This window comes from Podarcis erhardii, assembly GCF_964252035.2.
Source record: "Podarcis erhardii genome assembly, chromosome: 2".
NCBI classification, from domain to species: domain Eukaryota; kingdom Metazoa; phylum Chordata; class Lepidosauria; order Squamata; family Lacertidae; genus Podarcis; species Podarcis erhardii.
Window position 1 is genome coordinate 122932331 of NC_138498.1, and position 21531 is coordinate 122953861.

Consider the following 21531-nt stretch of genomic DNA (forward strand, 5'->3'; position numbering starts at 1 on the left):
TTTCCCTGTTGGCATATTTGATTCAAGTAGCAATGGCAGTGTGGAACTTTCCAAAGGGTTCATAGCCATACATATCAGCAGAGGAAGAAAAGAATACCTGTGATGGCTGGAGTCTTCCACCTTCCCACCTGTTTCCACCCACCATCACCATCTGCATGGATCTCAATGAGTAGGCCGCATTTAAGGCCTGTGCCAGAGCTTGGACAGTGTTGTAAATGCTGTTGGTGTCTTGAAACAGGCTTCTCTCGAGGACACCTTGAGGGAAGCCCTCCAGGTTCTCTCTCGCTTTGCATTGGTTCTGACCTTTCACGGATAACACATGCTTTGAATACAAGCAATGATATCCTTTTCGCCAAACTGGATTGCCCTCTCTATGAGGTGGAACTGGTAGATTATCTTCATGTTTCATCCTTTTTTTCGTCTGGATAAATAAAGATAAATAGCCATGATTGTGTTGGTTCTGAAGTTTCTTGGGCGATGTTCTGGAGCTGATATATGACAAAGCTATCGTGACCCAAACTTTTCCAGTAATGGGTTTCAGGGTTTCACCCACTATTTTTTGCGTAGTTGCGGCTTCTGAGGGGGACTGAGAGTCCCCATAGTAAAGAAACACATTGATTCGCCTGTCCATGGAAAGTGAAATCTTCTGCCGGAGCTTTATGTATGCGTCGGCTATAAAAAAGAAGCCTCGTGAAATGGTTTGTGAGAAGGCAAGGCAGACACCGCCCTTAGCAAGCAGAGGCGCCAAGGTGCTCAGAAACCTTTTTCCATTGTCAGAGTCAGGAGCTATGAGCCCGACCCAAGTCCACTTGAAATGCAGGAGTAGTCTGACAATCCCTGAGCTTGGGGGTTCACCATTTGGGGTCACACGGTAGACGAAAGAAGATTGTGTTTTGTCAAGAGCATGATGAACAGAAGCATAACTGACCTGGTAGGACAGGGAAGAGATGGAAAATTTCATTGATTTACAGGACTAAGCTCCGATACTCTTTATTAACTGAAAACTGCGGGCACAGAGAGCCATATTCTGCAGAGTTTCAAAGCATTCAGCAGGTGATTTCATTGGTTCTCTCCATCCCCATTCATTGGGATAAGGGGCTCAGGTTACTGACTATTCTACTTGGAAGAACAGCCCTTCCTTTTTTGAACAACCTCTGGAAAAGATGTACTATTCTATCGCGTACTTGTGGTTGTGCCTTCATACCTGGGGGATTTTGTAGATTCCCGTAACGCTTGAAATCTGGATGGAAGTGTCTGAGTCAACCCCTTCAATTAAAACCAGCTGCTTGCTCTGTCTTCCACAATGGTAGTTTGGAACATTTGCCTGCCCAGGAGAGAGCAAATCTACAATGGTGTCATAGGTCACCCTTGCATCGAAATAGTTCTCATAGATGCTGTAGCCCAGGGTGATGTTGGGTAAGATCCTGGGATCCTGGTTGATCTCATGGATGGCAATCTGGAAGGACAAGAGGTACCAGTAGGCTAGGAGCCTTGCTTGCCTGCAACAAAGTGTGTATCATAAAGTCATTCTCTAGCCAATGAAAACATGTCAAATCCCTGCCTTCTTAATCCTTAGTCTCTGGACACCACAGTGTTGGTACAGATTTTAGCATGAAGCATCACAGCAGATTCTCGTCGCATTTTGGTTTGTGTGTGTTTGTTAAAAGATAAATAGCTGCTTGCCAGTTAAGCAACAACTCCACACCCCCAGGGTTGCCATATTTCAAAAAGTGAAAATCCAGACACTTCCCACATGGGTTTCCCCAGGCATTCCCAATTTTGGGAAATTCCACCCAGATGCTATTATTGACAGACAACTCCCGGATGCATGGCAGCTCTAAACACCCTCAAAAGGAGAAGCATTTGAATGCTTGAACACTGAAAAGTTCACAATCATGAATGAAGGACGTCTTTTTCAGATCCAACCTGGCAATTAGCAACAGCAGCCAAGAAGAGGGCTGGCTTATAGGACAACCACAATTTCCCAGTTAGAGGAAGGGCTGGCACATGGCATGGTAATAACTGCTGGTGTCATATGCCCTTTTCCCAGCCTGCCCCACCTCCCACACCTTACCCCCCCTTCCCTAATCCACTGTGATTGACCCCCTACTTCTCCAAACTCCTCTCCTCCCTGAAGCATCTCCCCTCTCTGAAACAAACAGCATGTGCTGGGTGCGGGGTAACCCATGAAATGTGGTCCAGGACCAGACCAGAATCTGGAGGTTCCACTAGGAGTCAGTCTGACAGGGCCAAGGCAGGAAACCAGGCAAGGACAGGTATAGGATCTCAGGCAGGATCTAACATACAGCAATGTTGCTCCCGCAACCTGGGGCAGGGTCCGACAGCCTTTTATCTTTGTCGGGGTAGCGGCCAGTCCTGATCCCCCAGCGTCTCACCTCCTGGTTTCACCCAAAGGCGAGCACTCCTCCTGCGAGTATTCAGGTCTCTCCTTCTCTCAGACCTGAGTCTCTGCAGCTTGGGAGACGTTGCTGGGTTACTAGACTCAGGGGCTGCCTCAGCCTCTCCTGACCCAACCGGTAGCGGAGCAGCTGTAAGTGATGGCCCAGCTGAAGGCAACGAGGTCATCCCCGCTTCTGGAGCCAGGGCAGGCTCAGGCCCCTGACTCGGCCCAGCTGGTGCTTGTTGCAGGGGAACCTGTGCAGACTGGGACTCTTCAGGATCAGGCCCCAGACTTGGTTCAAATGATGCCTGAGGCAAAGGATCCGGGGTGGGCTGAGACTCCTCTGGTTCTGAGCCTGAGTCCCAGGCCATCACACAGCAGCAGCAACAAAATGCACACAAATTAAAAAGCTAAAACAATTCTAGCAGCACTGGCCTGTCTTCTTTGTAGCTGGTGCTGCAGCGGCTTCCAACACTAACGTGAATATTTTCATGGCCATAGCTAATGGGGGGCGTCCTAGGCAGGGTTTCGGCCCTGGGTGAAGCCTCTAGAGGGGCGCCACTGAGGCTCCCAGCCTGCCTGGGTTTCCTGCCTAGCCAGCTCTGATCATAGTCATGGAGTGGAGAACTGCTGCACACCGGAGGGATGGTTATTTGCAAGGGGAAGCAGGAAAACCTGGAGAGGCAAAAGTGAACGGACCTCCTTCCCCTTTCCCCGTTTTTTGGAACTGTGTGTGAGAGAGAAATTGTGGGAAAGGCACAAGCAAAGTTGAAAAGGGGAAGTTTTGCTGCTTCCTTCTGCTTTTGCTTCCCTCAGCACCTCAGAGGTCAATTAAAAGTGGTGAAGAGGTAGAACACCACCTCCTGCCCCTTTTGGAGCTTTTATCAGGGTTAAACAATTTAAATGTCAAGTTCACAAAATAAGAACTTTGGAGTATTGCTTGCTTTTGTGTTCTCTCTCTGTGGGTGGGTGGTGTGTTTGGATCTAGAGGACAACATACACGTTTACACAATGGGCACTGCTGCATACAATGAGCTACAAAATCTGAGTCCTCTTTATATTGAAAATAAAATACTTGCAATGAAAGAAATGTGATGCTGACATACAAAGCGGTTTGTATTTATCCCTTCCTGTAATTTGGGAGGAAAATGTAGCCAATCCACTTTAAATTCTTTAATTGCAATGGTTCAGCAGCCAGCAATCTTGTGGCGTATACTTTGTTTATTCTTTCATTCTTTAGAGCCTTAATGGCAAGCTTTTACTACTCACTGAACAGCAAGCCTTTACTACCCACTGAATTTGATGGAGCTTACTCCCAGGTAACTGTGTAAAGATTCTGCAGTCGTATACTGCAATCTTACGCATTTTTACTCTCTGCTATGTGCCAGACTTACTCTGGACTTACTCTCTGGTATGTGCCTGATCATTACAGTTTCCATTATTATTATTGTTGTTGTTGTTGCATGTGTGTGTGCCAAACTGAGTCTTTGACCCGGGTGAAAGAAAGCCTAGTTTCATCCCTGACACCTTGAGTTGTGTCTGCAAACAAACTGGCATATGTTTGAACACGGGGATTATATGAATTCTAAACGGAACCCCATCCATCAAAAAGCGCAACAGCCCACCTGCGATTCACAGCAGCTGGTATTCAGGGAAATGCTGCCTTGACAGTGGAGGTAAAATATTGCCATCCTGGTCAGTAACAATGTTGGATCCAGGAGAACCAACAAGTTATGGACCTGCTCCTTGCAAAGAAGCCCAATCCCACCCACATCAGGCCACCTGCCCACCTCCGAAATCCAGAACTGGGAACACGTAGCCTACATATTTTCAGGATTCAGCGTCAATATGTTAGCAACTTAATGGGTAGCTGTTTTGCTTCTTGCAGGTGGAAAGACAGGATGGAAGTGACATCCCATTGGTTTTTTGCATCTCCACGGACGGACACTTCCAGAAAACAGGACTTGTCCCTGGCAAATAAGGATTCCTGGAGTGGGGGAAATCATAGTTGAGAATAATAGCATGAAACCAATTGCCACAGAAGTGCTTACCCAAAGAGCACCATTTGGGGTGCTTCGCGGAAACTGTCGGCTGCATGGAAAACATGTGTTGTAGAAATGACCCCACTTACGAGGTGGTCTCCTGGCATGTAATAATTCAACGCATCTGGAACATCCCTCTCCATCTTCAAGGGGCATTTTGCCTTTGGCATCCCAGAGCCTACAAATCGCAGCAGCAACAGCAGCAGCAACAGCAGCAGCAGCAGCAACATCATCACTCTGGGTCTGCTGGCTCTCATTGCCTCTGTTGTGGCTGCTCTCAGCATAGTAAGCAGCAAATTAGAAGCAGGACCAAGCCCCCAGTGACATTAAGAGCAGAGGGATGATACAGTCTCTTCATACTGGCAGAGTCCGTGCCTACCTCAAAGCGTTTCTCAGGAGGTATTTAAGTAGGCATTTCTTGTTGCATTAAGTTGCCTCCTGCATCTCTCCATTCTGAGATTTCGGTTATTTGCAGAATGACAAAAATAAGGTGATGCTTGGGGCGTCGGTCCCTTGAGTTTGGGGGCAAGAAAAAAAGAGAACTAAATCACTATGATTCCTATAATTAGGAGGTGAAGCATCACCTCCACCCTGTAGGAGCAGGTGCAGAGTTGGAGGAAAACAGATCCGCAAGAGGAAAGGCCATAGCTCAGGGGTAGAGCATTTGCGAGGGGACCTCAGCAAGGGGAATTAGAGTTAAGGATATACTGCAGCGCAACATCGTCTTGTGCAGATGCCTGATTATCGTCTTCCAAAGCAATTACTCTATTCCAAACTTAAAAATGGAAAGCGTAATGCTGGTGGTCAACAAGAGAGCTTTAAAGACTCTCTCAAGGCAAATCTTTAAAAAATGTAGTACAGTGGTGCCTCGCAAGACGAAAATAATCCGTTCCACGAGTCTCTTCGTCTAGCGGTTTTTTCATCTTGCGAAGCAATCCTATTAGCGGATTAGCGCTATTAGCGGCTTAGCAGCTATTAAAGGCTTAGCGACTTAGAAAAAGGAGGGGGGGGGAGTCGGAAAAACTCGCAAGACGTTTTCGTCTTGCGAAGCAAGCCCATAGGGAAATTCGTCTTGCGAAGCACCTCCAAAATGGAAAACCCTTTCGTCTAGCGGGTTTTTCATCTTGCGAGGCATTCGTCTTGCGGGGCACCACTGTATAAACACCAGCAATTGGGAAACACTGGCTTGTGAGCGCTCCAGTTGGAGAACAGCCTTTACCAAAAGTGTCATGGACTTTGAAGACACTTGAACTCAGGACGCAAGGGAGAAATGTGCTAAGAGGAAGGCACGCTTGGCAAACCCTCACCCTGATCAATTCCTGCCCACAAACCAATGTCCCCACTGTGGAAGGACGTGTGGATCCAGAATCGGCCTCCAGTCACTTACGGACTCACTATTAAAACTGTGTTTATGGTAGACAATCTTACTTGCTACGAGTGATTGCCAAAGAGAGAAGAGAGAGATTTGCACTGCAAGCAGAAGATCTCAGGTTCGATCCCTGACTTCTGCCGGGATCCCCACGTTAGATGCGATAGTACTAGACCGCCTATAGCCATTTGGTGAAGAATGCATTTCGACAGAGCAGCTGTGCTCCAGCAGCCAATAGGAGTTGCAGTCGCTACCTTGCAGAGCCTACATCCCTCAGGAGCGGGCCGTCCTCTGAACCGTTCCAGGTGTCCCAAGAAAGTCCAAAGAGCCTTGAGGGCATCAGATACTCCCTTCTCACACAGTAAAGAACTCGTGTGTCCATAAGTTATCCTTTATTGATTTGCTTTCAATGCTTATGCCTTTCCTTTCCATATATAGTTCAATGCTGCTAAGGAAAATGATGATGATGATGATGCTAATAATAATAATAATAATAATATGCAATTAAAAACAACAACATATGCAAGCACAAACGAGAAGTATTTCAAAAGGAAGAGAACAAAATCTACAAGCCAGAAATAGAGCGATTTGGGGGTGGGGGGAAGCAACAGTGAAAATATCCCACAAAGGTTACGTATCAGTTATAGAGGGAGCCTGGATAGCTCAGTTGGTTAGAATGTGATGCTGATAATACCAAGGTTGCAGGTTCGATCCCCGTCCGGTACAGCTGTGTATTCCTGCATTGCAGGGGGTTGGGCTAGATTATCCTCAAGGTCCCTTCCAACTTTATGATTCTTTATGAGAGATGGGAGGGTTCAGAACTCTTCTTTGTGCGGAATAAGGATGAAGAAATCATTTTAATAGAGGGCTTTATATTCCCTTTTTCTTCTTTTCCATCTTTATTGTCTTGCTTTTGTTATTCTTGCTCTTTCCCCTTTTTTATATTAGTTTCAGCCTGGACACTGAGGTCCATCTCCGAGGGCCTTCTGGCAGTTCTCTCACTGAGAGAAGTGAGATTACAGGGAACCAGGCAGAGGGCCTTCTCGGTGGTGGTGCCCGCCCTGTGGAACACCCTCCCATCAGATATCAAGAAAAGAAACAACTACAGTGGAACCTCGGTTTTCAAACTTAAATCCATTCCTGAAGATCGTTCAACTTCCATAAAGTTCAAAAACTGGGGATCAATGGATTGGCTGCAAAGTCAATGGGGGAAAATGAAAAATGCGGCTTGGAAGCTGCATGGCTTCCGAAAATCGTTCGAAAACAAAAGCATTCACTTCTGGATTGTCGGCGTTCAGGTTCCAAATTGTTCAGCTTCAAAGCGTTTGACAACCAAGGTTTCACTGTATCTGACTTTTAGAAGACATCTGAAGGCAGCACTGTTTAGGGAAGCTTTTATTGATGTTTTATCATGTTTTTAAGATTCTGTTGGGAGCCGCCCTGAGTGGGCGGGGAAATCCAGCCAGATGGGTGGTGTATAAATAATAATAATAATTTTTTATTATTATTATTATTATTATTATTATTATTATTATTATTAGGCTTTTATTGCATTTGATGTTGAAAACTTTCAATATAAATTGATTACACAAAAAAAGGAGAAGACAGCACCAAACAGAAAGCAGACAGGTACAAAAACAAACTTCACAAACAGCTTTCCATTTTGCCTCCTCTCCCACCCCATCCTAATCAGAGAGATTAAAAAAAATGCTGCATTGAAGATGCTTTGTGAAAATACAAGGCGCGTAAACCAAATATGTATGTTACTTATGCAATCATGGCCATGCAATATCTAAATGAAAAAGAAGGAAGTAACATTGAAAATATCCCACAAAGATTATATATCAATTATTGCAAATCAATCAATCAAATCCAACCTCCAAACGCTGAAAACCTCCCTAAAATAAACCGGCCTTATAAATAAGTTCACAAAAATTACTGGCCTGCCATTATTATTTCCTTACCCTGATGCTGGGCTGGAAATAGTGCCGGAAAACCCCATCCCTCCTCTGACAACCCACTTGCATTTTGTGCTGAACTCAGAGAGGGTAAAGAATACTGCCCCCCTCACTTGCCTGCCCACAATTCCTTGTCTCCTAAGGCTATCAGGCTAATGCTTAAACATAAGGCTGGTCTTAACACTGCAATGAAAGGCCATGAATCAGAGAGGAGGGACAAATCCCCTCGGATAGCTCAGTTGGTACAGCATGAGACTCTTAATCTAAGGGTCAAGGGTTCAAGTCCCAGGTTGGGCAAAAACATTCCTGCACTGCAGGGGGTTGGACTAGGTGGTCCCTGCGGTCCCTTCAAACTCTACAGTTCTGTGAAATCTCCATGGGTAGGGTGTGGCGACAGAGGAAGGCCCCTTCCTAGGCGTAGGTTTGGAATTGACAAGAGGGCCTACATAGATGACCTCGATATCCAAGCATGCTCATATGAGAAGCTGGTCCAACAGAAACCATGGTCCAAAACCAGTTTCACGATCTGTATCATGGATAACTCTTGCAGGTGCAAGACTTGAAGCTTTCATTCGTTTGTTCAGAATAGTACGAAAACTTTTTTTTTTTTAACAGAAATCTTAAGTGCAACAAATGGAAGTACAAAATAAGAAGTCCACAGTAAGGCAAAACCTTTCTTTGGGCCAACTGAGATGTCACAAAATAAGTCAGCAAGCTTTTCAATTCTCCGAAAGCTTCTTTTACGCTCCCCAACACTCCCAAGTATTCATTTGGTGCAGAGGAGTTGAATTCCCTGTGTGGGTTCTCTGATGGCTAATAAGGGCTGTGCTAGCAACAGGGTTCTTGCTTAATCTCAGAAGCCATACACTGGCTTTCCTCTGTGAATTCCCCTAGAGGGCATAAGATGGATACGCCATCTGAAGCCATTTCAACGCTCCAAGCAATGATGGGTCTCCCAACCCCAGCGTGAACTTTTTGGTGTCTGTTTAGATCCGCTTTTCTGTAAAACCTCTTCCCACATTCCAGACACTGGAAAGGTCTCACCCCAGTGTGGATTCTCTGGTGTGAAGTAAGGTCCGTTTGCTGCCTGAAATACTTCCCGCACTCTGGGCACTGATACGGTTTCTCTCCTGTGTGTATGCTTTGATGAGAGGTGAGGCTCTTTTTCTGACTGAAGGTCTTCCCACACTCCTGACACTCATATCGTCTCTCTCCTGTGTGGATTCTTTGGTGTGTGAGAAGGTTGGACTTGTCGTAAAAGCTCTTCCCGCAGTGCGAGCACATGAAGGGTCTCTCCCCGGTGTGGATTCTCTGGTGGGAAGTGAAGCTCGTGATTTGGCTGAAGCTCTTTCCACATTCCGTGCAAGTATATGGTTTCTCCCCTGTGTGGATTCTTTGGTGTCTAGTAAGGTGTGGCTTATCGTAGAAGCTCTTCCCGCATTCCGAGCAAACGTACGGTTTCTCCCCAGTGTGGATTCTTTGGTGGGAAGTCAGGCCGAAGCTTTGATGGAAGCCTTTTCCACATACCAAGCACTGATATGGTTTCTCCCCTGTGTGGATTCTTTGGTGGATGACCAGGCTCGATTTGTCGTAAAACCCCTTTCCACACTCGGAACACTTATACGGTCTTTCTCCCGTATGAATTCTTTGATGTGACGAGAAGCTTGCTAGCTGCCGGAAACTCTTTCCACACTCCAGACATTTGTATGGCTTCTCTCCTGTGTGGATTCTCCAATGAACGTTAAGGTCTGACTTGCGATTGAAGCTTTTCCCACATACTGGGCAGACATTTTTTCTTTGCCCTTTCTGTTTCTCCTGCTGAACTAAGATTTCGGGGAAATTGTCACCCTGCCACGTAACAGATTCGTTCATCCACATCTCTGTTTGATTTCCTTCCTGCTTTTCTGGCTCAACTTGATCTCCAATCTCCTCTTCCATTTCTAGATTCTTGTTCCTTTCCGACAACTCTCCATATGTCCCTTCATCAGTCTTACGCTCCCACTCATCACCTTCTGGAATACAGAGAGAGAAACTTGGTTAGAGGACATAGCAGGGGAACAAGGAGGAAGTAATTTTTCATCACCCATCATGCCAAATTTACTGCTGCAGAGAAGACGGTGTACAGGTGTGGTTCTGCTTCCACATTCCTTCCAAAGACTTAGAACTGCTCTACACATCCAACAGAAGTTCCTACACTGTGCTGCCCAGATTTTATTGGGGCTGCACTTGAAGATGACTTAGAAACTTCAACTGGTCCAAACTGCAGCGGCCAAATTACTGCCTGGGGTTCCATTTAAATCTCATATAACACATGTTTTCAAACAGCTGCATTTCTTTATCCCATCTCAGCTGCATGTAAGTTGACCTACCCCTTTTGCAATGAACAGACCACACACTGCTAAGTAAGTTTAAAATGCTTTACTTACAGTTCCAAGCTGCACTGGGTACCATGCAATGGGTTAATTCCCGGGCCCAATTCAAGCTACTCATGCTTGTGTCTAAAGCCATATATCATTCAGGCCCCAAATATATGAAAAACTGCCTCCTTTCCTACAGACCTCCAAGACTCCCATCCCCACCCCCCGAAGCTCAGGATAGTGATGGTGGCAGACAATAAGCTGTAGAACTCACTCCCCACAGAAGTGTGTCTGGCAACTTCATTACAGTGGTACCTTGGTACTCAAATGGCTTGGCTCCCGAACAAATTGGCTCCAAAATACCGCAAACCCAAAGTAAGTGTTCTGGTTTGCGAACGTTTTTCGGAAGTTGAAAGTCTGACGTGGCTTTCTCTTGAGTGCAGGAAGCTCCTGCAGCCAATCGGAAGCCACGCCTTGGTTGTCGAACGGTTTTGGGGGTTGAACAGACTCCCGGAACGTATTAAGTTCAAGAACCAAGTTACAACTGTATATATGCTTTAGACAAACCTCTTTAACCTGGCCTTTGGCACCTGAGAGGCATATTTTCAAGATTCACTGTATATTTTGTGACAGCATTTTTAAAAGTTGTATTGTATTGTAACAAATGGATGGGACTTAACAAAGTCTGGCCCTTACCCAGAGAGGCCACGTTCCAGTAATTCTCCAGTTGCACTTCCCCATGCAGAGCCCTTTGGCCCGGATCCAGCAGAGCCCACTCCTCCTCGGTGAAACACACGGCCACTTCCTCAAAGGCCATGGGACCCTGAATGAGGAAGAAAATGGCACGTCCTTCAAGCTACATATATCTTACATATATATCTTGGGCTAGGGTATTTTTAGAGGGAACAGTTGTTGTGGGAATGGTTGTTGCTGTTGTCACTGTTCATTTCTCGCACCTTTATTTTGGATATTATTATTTATGTGGAAATAGTTCAATTTGGTTGTGAGCTTTTTGATGCTTCACTTATTGTTTACGACTACTTTTATTATGCTTGTACATTGCTACCTTGGTTCTCAAACGGCTTAGTGCCGAACAGATCGGCTCCCGAACGCTGCAAACCCGGAAGTAAGTGTTCCGGTTTGCAAATGTTTTTCGGAAGCTGAACATTCAATGTGGCTTCCGCTTGAGCACAGGAAGCTCCTGCAGCCAATCGGAAGCCGTGCCTTGGTTTTCAAATGTCGAATGGAGTTCCAGAACGGATTAAGTTCGAGAACCAAGGTTCCACCGTAGTTATGTAATTTTTTTAATATATGTTGTAAGCCGCTTTGAGCATGGTTTTAACTTTGGAAAGGCGGCATACAAACGAAAGATTGACAAACAGATTCTGCAAGATTTCTGGAAGAAATGAGCATCCCCTTCCCCACCACCCCTTTGGAGCCAAACCTTTGCCTAAGGAAAATAAGCAGAGCTCGCAGCCTCTGTTGTGTGTCCTTTGATGGGTTTAACATCTCTATCGCCATATGACAGGCACCCAATATACAGTCGTACCTTGGAAGTAGAACAGAATCTGTTCCGGAAGTCCATTTGACTCCCAAAACATTCAGAAACCGAAATGCGGCTTCTGATTGGCTGCGGGAAGCTCCTGAAGCCAATCGGAAGCCGGGGAAGTCCCATCAGACGTTCGGCTTCCAAAACTAGTTTGCAAAACGGAACAGTCATTTTTGTTTAGGGGCCAAAACTAAGCTGTTCGAAAACCCAGGTACAACAACTGTATGCACTTAGACTAAGCATTAGGAATAATTTTCTGACGGTAAGAGCTGCTCGACAAGTGGAACAGACCCTCTCAGAAGGTGGTGGGCTGCTTCATTGGAGGTCAGGTGGCCATCTGTCAGGGATTCTTTAGGTGTGACTCACTCATGTGGTCCCTTCCATCTCTATACTTCTGTGAATCTATGGAACGTGGAAGCTCCCCAACCATCCTGTGTACATGTTTTTCTGACGATCCTTACCCGAGTTGACTGTGCAGAAGCTGCTGCTATTGCTCTGTCACAAATGAGAGGTGATTCGGAGAAATTCAGGGACAACACCCCGCTGCCTGCTGCAGAAGTTGGCGAAAAGAGATTATTGTTTTTGCTTTTGGAAAAACAGTGATGATAATAATAATAATAATAATAATAATAATAATAATAATAATAATTTATTATTTATACCCCGCCCATCTGGCTGGGTTTCCCCAGCCACTCTGGGCAGCTTCCAGTCGAGCGTTAAAAACAATACAGCATTAAATATTAAAAACTTCCCTAAACAGGGCTGCCTTCAGATGTCTTTTAAAGATAAGATAGCTGCTTATTTCCTTCACATCTGATGAGAGGGCGTTCCACAGGGCGGGCGCCACTACCGAGAAGGCCCTCTGCCTGGTTCCCTGTAACCTCACTTCTCACAATGAGGGAACTGCCAGAAGGCCCTCGGCGCTGGATCTCAGTGTCCGGGCTGGACGATGGGGGTGGAGACGCTCCTTCAGGTATACTGGGCCTTTGAGGCCGTTTAGGGCTTTAAAGGTCAGCACCAACACTTTGAACTGTGCTCGGAAACGTACTGGGAGCCAATGTAGGTCTTCCAGGACTGGTGTTATATGGTCTTGGCCACTCCCAGTCGCCAGTCTAGCTGTCGCATTCTGGATTAGTTGCAGTTTCTGGGTCACCTTCAAGGGTAGCCCCACGTAGAGCGCATTGCAGTAGTCCAAGCGGGAGAGAACTGCTGCTGTTATGCCCATGCTGCCAACTTTTTTTATTGCTTGGTTAATCTGAAGGGGCAACCGCGCACTAAAAGGTATCAGCACACAATATTTCTCTAAAACGCTACAAGTATAATGCAATGGTTTCATAATCGCAACGCCAACCTGAACTCCTTTGGGAGGGAATGGTGGGATATGAATCAGATAACAAACAAAAGGAATAATACTTCTAAGTATAAGAGGAAACAACATCCAGAACAGATGAATGGGTTAATAAAATTAATGGACTGTGTTGAAACGGCAAAGCTAACTGCCAGACTAGGACAGTGGAATTTCTTCTTGTTAGGTTTATATTGAATGTATTGTTATGAACAAGAAGGCAGTAAAGAGATCTGAATTATAATGTCTTTATCGAACAATATGGAAAGTCAAAGAAAAAACAAAAATGGTTATTTGTAATGTAGCTAAGATGGATTATGTGAAAATTTAATAAAATATAAATCTTTCAAAAATACTTCTCTCTCTCTCTCTCTATATATATATATATGCCACCTTATAATATAATGTTGTTGTGCATATTAAGGCATTTAAAAGCCTTTCTCTTTACCCAGGCATTTGAAGGCTAAAATCTTAGCTGTGTGCAGCCTCTTCAGGCAGGGGGAGCCTTCATCCCACTGCCCTGAAGAGGCTTGGCGCGGTTATCCCAGAAGCCAGAACAGCCACACAGTATCCCAGAAGCCAGATCCCTCTTGCTGTTCTGGCTTCTGAGAGTCAAAATATTTTTTTTCTTGTTTTCCTCCCCCCCAAACTAGGTGCGTCTTGTGGTCTGGTGCATCCTATAGAGCGAAAAATACGCTAATTAAAACAGGAAACAAGATGGGATTCGACTCAATTGTGTGTACGGAACAAGATCTACTATTGCAGTGGGATTTTTCCCTCTCCCCAAAGCCTGCTAAATCTGTTCTGGAGAGTTAAGAGAAAACTCCATACAGATTTAATCTTGTCGTGCAAACGGAACTTGTTCCGTGCAGTCATACCCAGCTTAGAGTTATGCTGAATTCAACCCTCAGGCTGAGAGAGGAATAAGCTCTGGGAGTTGTGGTGGGACCCACGCTCAGAGATGGACAGGCACCCCCCACAGGCAAGATCAGCGGCTCATTAATTACAGGCATCCACAAAAAGGAAGAGGGAGATCTAGACTTTATCCTGGAGAACGTCATAGCACCCAGAAATTCAAGGAACGGGAAATCCTCCCTTACCCAGCGACGCATCTTGAGTCCGAATCTCTGGCGCGATTTCCACGCGGAGAGACTTCTTGCAGGCATTAGGAACATCCTTTTCTGACTCGAGGGAATCAGCGACCGCTTGCGGGAGGGACCGCGGCACCTGAAACAGCAACCAAGATTTGATTCAGGGAGCAGGGAAGAGAACTACAGGAATGGGATGGATTTTCACCATCTTCTTCTTCCAGCTCTGCAAAACCCTGCAGCACTCAGTGGGGCTGGAACAGGAACACAGGAAGCAGAGAATGGCCCACCTGCCACCACGATTTAAATCATCGGTTCTGAATTAAGGGGCGATTCAATTAGAAAGTAATGTGTTTAGCGTTAACTCTTGGAGCGTGCCCTCGGTTCTGACCCAACTAAGCCTCCTGGAGCAAAATATACTGGTACATCAGGACGCTTAGTTTGGTCAGAATCGAGTACACTATTCCAGAGTTCATGCTAAATACATTACTTCTGGTCAATGGTCCACTGCAGCCGCTTGGAAGGCTGTGACAATTTGTGTCCTGGGTTTTTTAGACTCGTCTACCTATGGACTATCTGAAACCAAAGGGGCACATGGGTTGCTAGATGGGAACTTGTTCTCACAGTGACCAACCAGATGCCTGGGGGAAACCTTAAGCAGGACCCGAGAACATTATAACTCTCGCCTCCTGAGGCTTCCAGCAAGGGGTGTATTCAGAAGCATGGCTGCTTCCCACTGCAGAGGGAGACAACCACCATGGCTAGTAGCCATTGATATAGCTTTCTCCTCCTTGGAACCACCAAGATGAAAATATTCTCTGTAATGAAAATGCAATACAGATGGTACTTGACCCTGGCCAGATCGGCAAAAATGTACAAAAACTGTAGTAATGTATGCTGGAGATGCAACAACGGGGCAGGAACCTTTCTACATATATGGTGGGAGTGCAAAGAGATAGTGGGATTCTGGGAAAATATCTATAATGAACTGAAAAAGATGTTAAGATTTTCATTTGGGGAAAAACTCAGAATCCTTTCTCCTGGGTATCATGTCAGAGGAAATAAAAAGAACGGCCAGACCAATATTTATGTATGCAACTACGGCGGCAGGGTTATTGATTGCCAAAAATTGGAAAAGCAGCAGCGTCCCAACTAAAACAGACTGGTTATCTAAAATGATGGAATGCTTCCATATTACCAAACTAACAGGGAGGATAAGAGGAGATATGGTACAAAAATTGAATAAGGAGTAGCCTATCTTTAAGGAATACATCAAAATTTATGTGGAAAAAGTAGAATTTCTGACAGATACTGAGTGAATCCAGAAAATGATTAGAGTGAAAGGAGAGTAAAGTTAAGATAAAAGAAGAGATAAAAGAAATAATGAAATGTGTTTAAGCCAGTTGGAAAAATAAAGTAGTGTAACTGTTAGGATATTTCCGTTCCACCTTAAAAGGGAGCAGGCTTTGTGAGTCACAGAGTCTGCGTATTTCCTGTTCACAGGATGTTTCTGTTGTGTCTATGCTTTCGTTTTCTCTGTGTGCCTGAACACGCAAGCAGGCAGTCATGTTTTTTCCTTTGTTCTGACCAACGCTGAATAAACTTCTAAATAATGCTCTCCTGCGTGCATCTTTCGCTGTGCGAATTCTGCTGATAGAACGTGCATCAGCTCTGGAATGTGGCAAGCTATTTTCTGGAGCTCGTGTCGCTAATTGCTGATACTGTATCTACGGGAGATCGATGGATCGTCCGGAGGCGACGTGGGGGCCATGATACAGTAACAAGAACGACTGGAAGTCAAGTCACTTGGTGGGTGTCCATATGGGGTAGGTGTGTAGGTATGTTGATATGTATAGTATAAAAGGTAAAGGGACCCCTGAACATTAGGTCCAGTCGTGGCCGACTCTGGGGTTGCGGTGCTCTTCTCGCTTTACTGGCTGAGGGAGCCGGCGTACAGAATGACTAAGCCACTTCTGGTGAACCAGAGCAGCGCATGGAAACACCATTTACCTTCCAGCCGGAATGGTACCTATTTATCTACTTGCACTTTGACGTGCTTTCGAACTGCTAGGTTGGGAGGAGCAGGGACCGAGCAACGGGAGCTCACCCCGTCGTGGGGATTTGAACCGCTGAGCTTCTGATCGGCAAGTCCTAGGCTCCGTGGTTTAACCCACAGAGCCACCCGCGTCCCTCTAGGTATAGTATGGGTAGGTATTATATAGAGTAATGTAGGTATGCTTTATGTTAGGAAAATTAGGTAGTGTGCTATGTGCGTATATTGTGTAAATGTATATGTATGTGTTTCACATGTTAATAAAAAATAAAGATGAAAATATTCTCTCACCTGCTCCTTTTCTTCCTGCTTCTCCTCTCCCTGCTTCTTCCCCTCCACCTGGCTCAGGATGAAGCCTTCGGCCAGGGCCACCGCCTGGGAGCTGGTCTCCGCTCCGCACTCCCTGACCCAGTTCTCCATCTCCGGGGGTAGGACAGCCAGGAACTGCTCCAGGACCACCAGGTCCAGCATCTGGGCCTTGGTGTGCCTTTCCGGCTTCAGCCACAGACGGCAGAGGCTGTGGAGTCGGCTGCAAACCTCTCGGGGTCCCTTGGCCTCCTGGTAGAGTAACCCTCTGAAGCGCTGGCATTGGTCTTCAGAGCTGGCATCGTCCACCCCCAGGATCTCTGGGACAGACTTTTCCCTGTATGTCCCACGGCTCCCAATCTCAACAGTGTCAGGGCCAGCTGAGGTTCGCTCCTCCATCTTCGCTCTGTACTCCAAGGTGGCTTCCGAGATCGCCGTAAAGATATTCTCCCGCCAATTTCTCTCTTGTTAAAGCCAAGAGCTGTCCGGATCCGAGGCTTGCAAAGGGATGGAGTTCTTCTGCGTGGAGCAAAGGTATTTTCACAAGCCGGTGCGGACGATTCCAGCTAGCAACCAACTGGGGCTTCTGCCTGCAGGAAAAACAAGCAAATCTTAAGGCTCAGTGAGAAACCAGAGATTGAAGAGTTGTTTGGAATTTTTTTAAAAAATACTGTTTGCAATGCTGTAACCTGCCCTGGCACTTTAGCGTGAACTGGCAGGGTAATAAGTAAGTACCGTATTTTTCGCTCTATAAGGCGCACCAGACCACAAGACGCACCTAGTTTTTGGAGGAGGAAAACAAGAAAAAAAAATATTCTGAATCTCAGAAGCCAGAACAGCAAGAGGGATCGCTGTGCAGCGAAAGCAGTAATCCCTCTTGCTGTTCTGGCTTCTGGGATAGCTGCGCAGCCTGCATTCGCTCCATAAGACGCACACACATTTCCCCTTACTTTTTAGGAGGGAAAAAGTGAGTCTTATAGAGCAAAAAATACGGTAAATAAGTTATGCACCCACACGCGGTGGTTTTGCCTCTAGGTCTCTACAGTGTTGGCAACGCAATCTTTGATCGCATTTCTAAAATCAAGAACTGGCCCACCCACAAAGTAGCCCCTTCTCTTGTTTTCCTTGGCCTCAAACTCCTCCAGAAATATCTTATTCATTTCCTCTTGGCTGCAGCCAGATCAATAGCTGGAGGCTGGAAAACGTCCTTTGATTTTTTTTATTATTACAGTGGTACCCCTGGTTGCGAATGGGATCCGTTCAGGAGTCCCGTTCGCAACCAGAAAAGAACGCGACCCGCATCTGCGCAGGTCGCAATTTGCCGCTTCTGTGCATGCGCGTCATTTTGCACATCTGCACATGCGTGAGTGGCGGAACCCAGAAGTAACCCATTCCGTTACTTCTGGGTCACCACGGGACACAACCTGAAAACACGCAACCTGAAGCAAATGTAACATGACGTATAACTGTATTATTATTACTATTATTAATATTAATAATAATAATTAATAATAATACCTCAGTTGTCGAACAGAATCCTTTTTGGAAGACAGTTAGACCTCCACAGCGTTTGACAACCAAGGCGCAATGGGCAGGCGGCAAATTCCATTGAGAAAATTATGAAACATTGTTCATGTATGCAACAATGGCAGCTAGAATATTAGTGGCAAGAAATTGGAAAAATGAAGTGATAGCAGAGTGGCAAGCCCTAATGACAGAATATCTCCAGCTAGCAAAGATGACAGGGAGAGTAAGAGATCAATCAAAACAGAGTGTATATATAAAGAATGGAGAATATTTAAAGAACACCTAAAAAACTATTGTAAGAATAAGAATCTCCTGGTAGAACTAGAGTGATTCTTGTAAATAAAAGGTGGAAATGATATTGTGTTTGCACGTACGAAAATGATTAAGTGAATTTGAGACGGTGCATTATAAAGGAAAGAATAGATATAGTAAATGAAAATACTGGGAAGTCTTTTTTAGCTAATTCACAGTAATGTTTTTGTTCTTTTTTGTGAGCTTGTATTGATATGAATTTATGTGTAAATATGATATGGCATTTACATATATGAAATGTATAATATTATGTATTTTTTCTATTTTTATTTTTTTATTTTTTTGCTTTATGTTTGTATTAAGAGTTGTTGCGTTTTGATATTTTTTAATTCAAATCAATAAAGATTTATTTTTTAAAAGAGAGAGAGAGAGAGAGAAAATTGAGAAACACGCCCCATTTGACTTCCGAAGCGCGTTTGAAATATTCAAAGTGTTGGTGCTGACTTTTAAAGCCCTAAATGGCCTCGCCCAGTACAGTGGTACCTCGGGTTACACACGCTTCAGGTTACATACGCTTCAGGTTACAGACTCCGCTAACCCAGAAATAGTACCTCAGGTTAAGAACTTTGCTTCAGGGTGAGAACAGAAATCGTGCTCTGGCGGCGCGGCAGCAGCAGGAGGCCCGATTAGCTAAAGTGGTGCTTCAGGTTAAGAACAGTTTCAGGTTAAGAACAGACCTCCGAAACGAATTAAGTACTTAACCCGAGGTACCACTGCATACCTGAAGGAGCATCTCCACCCCCATTGTCCAGCCCGGACACTGAGATCCAGCTCCGAGGGCCTTCTGGCAGTTCCCTCATTGCGAGAAGCCAAGTTACAGGGAACCAGGCAGAGGGCCTTCTCGGTAGTGGCGCCCACCCTGTGGAACGCCCTCCCATCAGAAATCAAGGAGATAAACTATATGACTTTCAGAAGACATCTGAAGGCAGACCTGTTTAGGGAAGTTAATGTATGATGTTCTATTGTATTTTTAATATTTTGTTGGGAGCCGCCTGGAATGGCTGGGGAAATCCAGCCAGATGGGCAAGGTATAAGTAATAAATTGTAGTTGTTGTTGTTGTTGTTGTTGTTGTATAAGTAATAAATTGTTGTTCTGGAGCAGCAGAAAACAACCTTTCTCCCTCCTCTATGTGACATCCTTTTCTATATTTGAACATGGCTATCATATCACCCCTTAACCTCCTCTTCTCCAGGCTAAACATGCCCAGCTCCCTTAGCCGTTCCTCATAAGGCATCGTTTCCAGGCCTTTGACCATTTGGGTTGCCCTCCTCTGGACACGTTCCAGTTTGTCAGTGTCCTTCTTGAACTGTGGTGCCCAGAACTGGACACAGTACTCCAGGTGAGGTCTGACCAGAGCAGAATACAGTGGCACTATTACTTCCCTTGATCTAGATGCTATACTCCTATTGATGCAGCCCAGAATTGCATTGGCTTTTTTAGCTGCCGTGTCACACTGTTGGCTCATGTCAAGTTTGTGGTCAACCAAGACTCCTAGATCCTTTTCACATGTACTGCTCTCAAGCCAGGTCACAGGGTGCTTTGTGGGGAGGGGAGGTATGACTGTTTAAAGTGGTACCTGAGTGCTTTAAATGTACATTGTGAATGTACAGGATGCCTTCCTCTTTTCCAATTTACACAGCAGGAAACAGAGGTTTGCTCAATTAAAAGCGGATTCAAGCATTCTGTCGCCTTGCAGGGCGGGATCTATTACATTTTTATTTTTTCCTTTTTGCAGTTTGTAACTGTGCTTGCGGGAGGAGGGTTATGGGTTATTCTCTGTCTTTTGTCTTCTCGTTTTGTATTTTTATGTTGTCAACCGCCCTGTGATTTTCAGGAAAAAGGGCGGTATACCAAATTCATAACTAATAACAAAAATAGTAACAACGTGATGAGGTTTGAGCTCTGCAAGCAAAACGAAGTGGGGGGGGGGGTTGCTTTAAGCACCGTGCAAGCTTTCCGCAAGGCAAAGCAAATCGGGGCTCAACAAAGGAGACCGTCCAAAAAGTCTGGCTTCTAATTTATATCATGGGTAGGCAAACTAAGGTCGGGGACTGGATCCGGCCCAATCGCCTTCTAAATCCGGCCCGCGGACGGTCCGGGAACCAGCGTGTTTTGACATGAGTAGAATGTGTAAAGGTAAAGGTAAAGGTACCCCTGCCCGTACGGGCCAGTTGTGTCCGACTCTAGGGTTGCGCGCTCATCTCGCTCAAGAGGCCGGGAGCCAGCGCTGTCCGGAGACACTTCTGGGTCACGTGGCCAGCGTGACGAAGCAGCATCTGGCGAGCCAGCACCAGTGCCGCACACGGAAACGCCGTTTACCTTCCCACTATAAAGCGGTACCTGTTTATCTACTTGCACTTAGGGGTGCTTTCGAACTGCTAGGTGGGCAGGAGCTGGGACCGAACGACGGGAGCTCACCCCGCCGCGGGGATTCGAACCGCCGACCTTGCGATCAGCAAGTCCTAGGTGCTGAGGTTTACCCACAGCGCCACCCGCGTAGAATGTGTGCTTTTATTTAAATGCATCTGTGGGTTATTTGGTGGAAGACAGGAGTGCCTGGCGTGCTCTGGTCCATGGGGTCCCGAAGAGTCGGACACGACTAAACGACTAAACAACAACAATTGGGTTATTTGAGGTGCATAGAAATTTGTTCATATCCCCCCCCCCCAAAAAAAAATATAGTCCAGCCCCACAAGGTCTGAGGGACAGTGGACTGGCCCCCTGCTGAAAGAATTTGCTGACCCCTGATTTATATTAATAGTGGGCCTTTGGCGACAGTTGTGCAAACCTATAGATCCCGTATGCGTTTGAATCTCCGTCCCCGCCCCCAATAGTGACAGCCTGGAGGTGCCCCCCCCACCCGCTTCTCCCTTTGTAGGGACTGAAAAAAGAGGGATGGAGCAGGAGATCCCTGATCTGCCTCCTTCTGCCTCCTTTGGGCTTCTCTCCCCACGGGACCCGACCAAAGCCCCCTCCTCTGCAATGCATTGCAGCGCAGTGCAACAATGCAACGTATTGCAACGCTGCATAATGCAATGCCATTGCAACAATGCCATTCGCTGCATTGCAACAATGCAATGCAACCGCGACAGTGCAATGCCATTGCAACAATGCAATGCCGTCCCCGGGTCTTTCCTCCCTGGGGAATCGCCCCTTCCCGGAGAGGCCCTTTTGCACTCACCAGATGCTCTTTTGCCAGGGGAATGGTGGCAGGAGGGGGGGG

The 21531-nt window shown here is 45.9% G+C and overlaps 1 protein-coding gene across 2 annotated transcripts in view; it reads right to left on the bottom strand.

The window, feature by feature from the left end:
• Positions 1-21531, bottom strand: part of LOC309336511 (uncharacterized protein) — a 218366-nt gene extending 196835 nt beyond the window's left edge. For both annotated transcript variants that reach the window (XM_081852358.1, XM_081852357.1), the window contains exons 1-5: positions 21490-21531; positions 16454-17058; positions 14122-14248; positions 12138-12226; positions 10824-10950 (exon numbers count right to left, since the gene is read on the bottom strand). In XM_081852358.1, coding sequence (XP_081708484.1) covers positions 10824-10950; positions 12138-12226; positions 14122-14248; positions 16454-16867 — 757 coding nt within the window. In that variant the 5' untranslated portion in view covers positions 16868-17058; positions 21490-21531. The remainder of the gene's footprint in view (positions 1-10823; positions 10951-12137; positions 12227-14121; positions 14249-16453; positions 17059-21489) is intronic.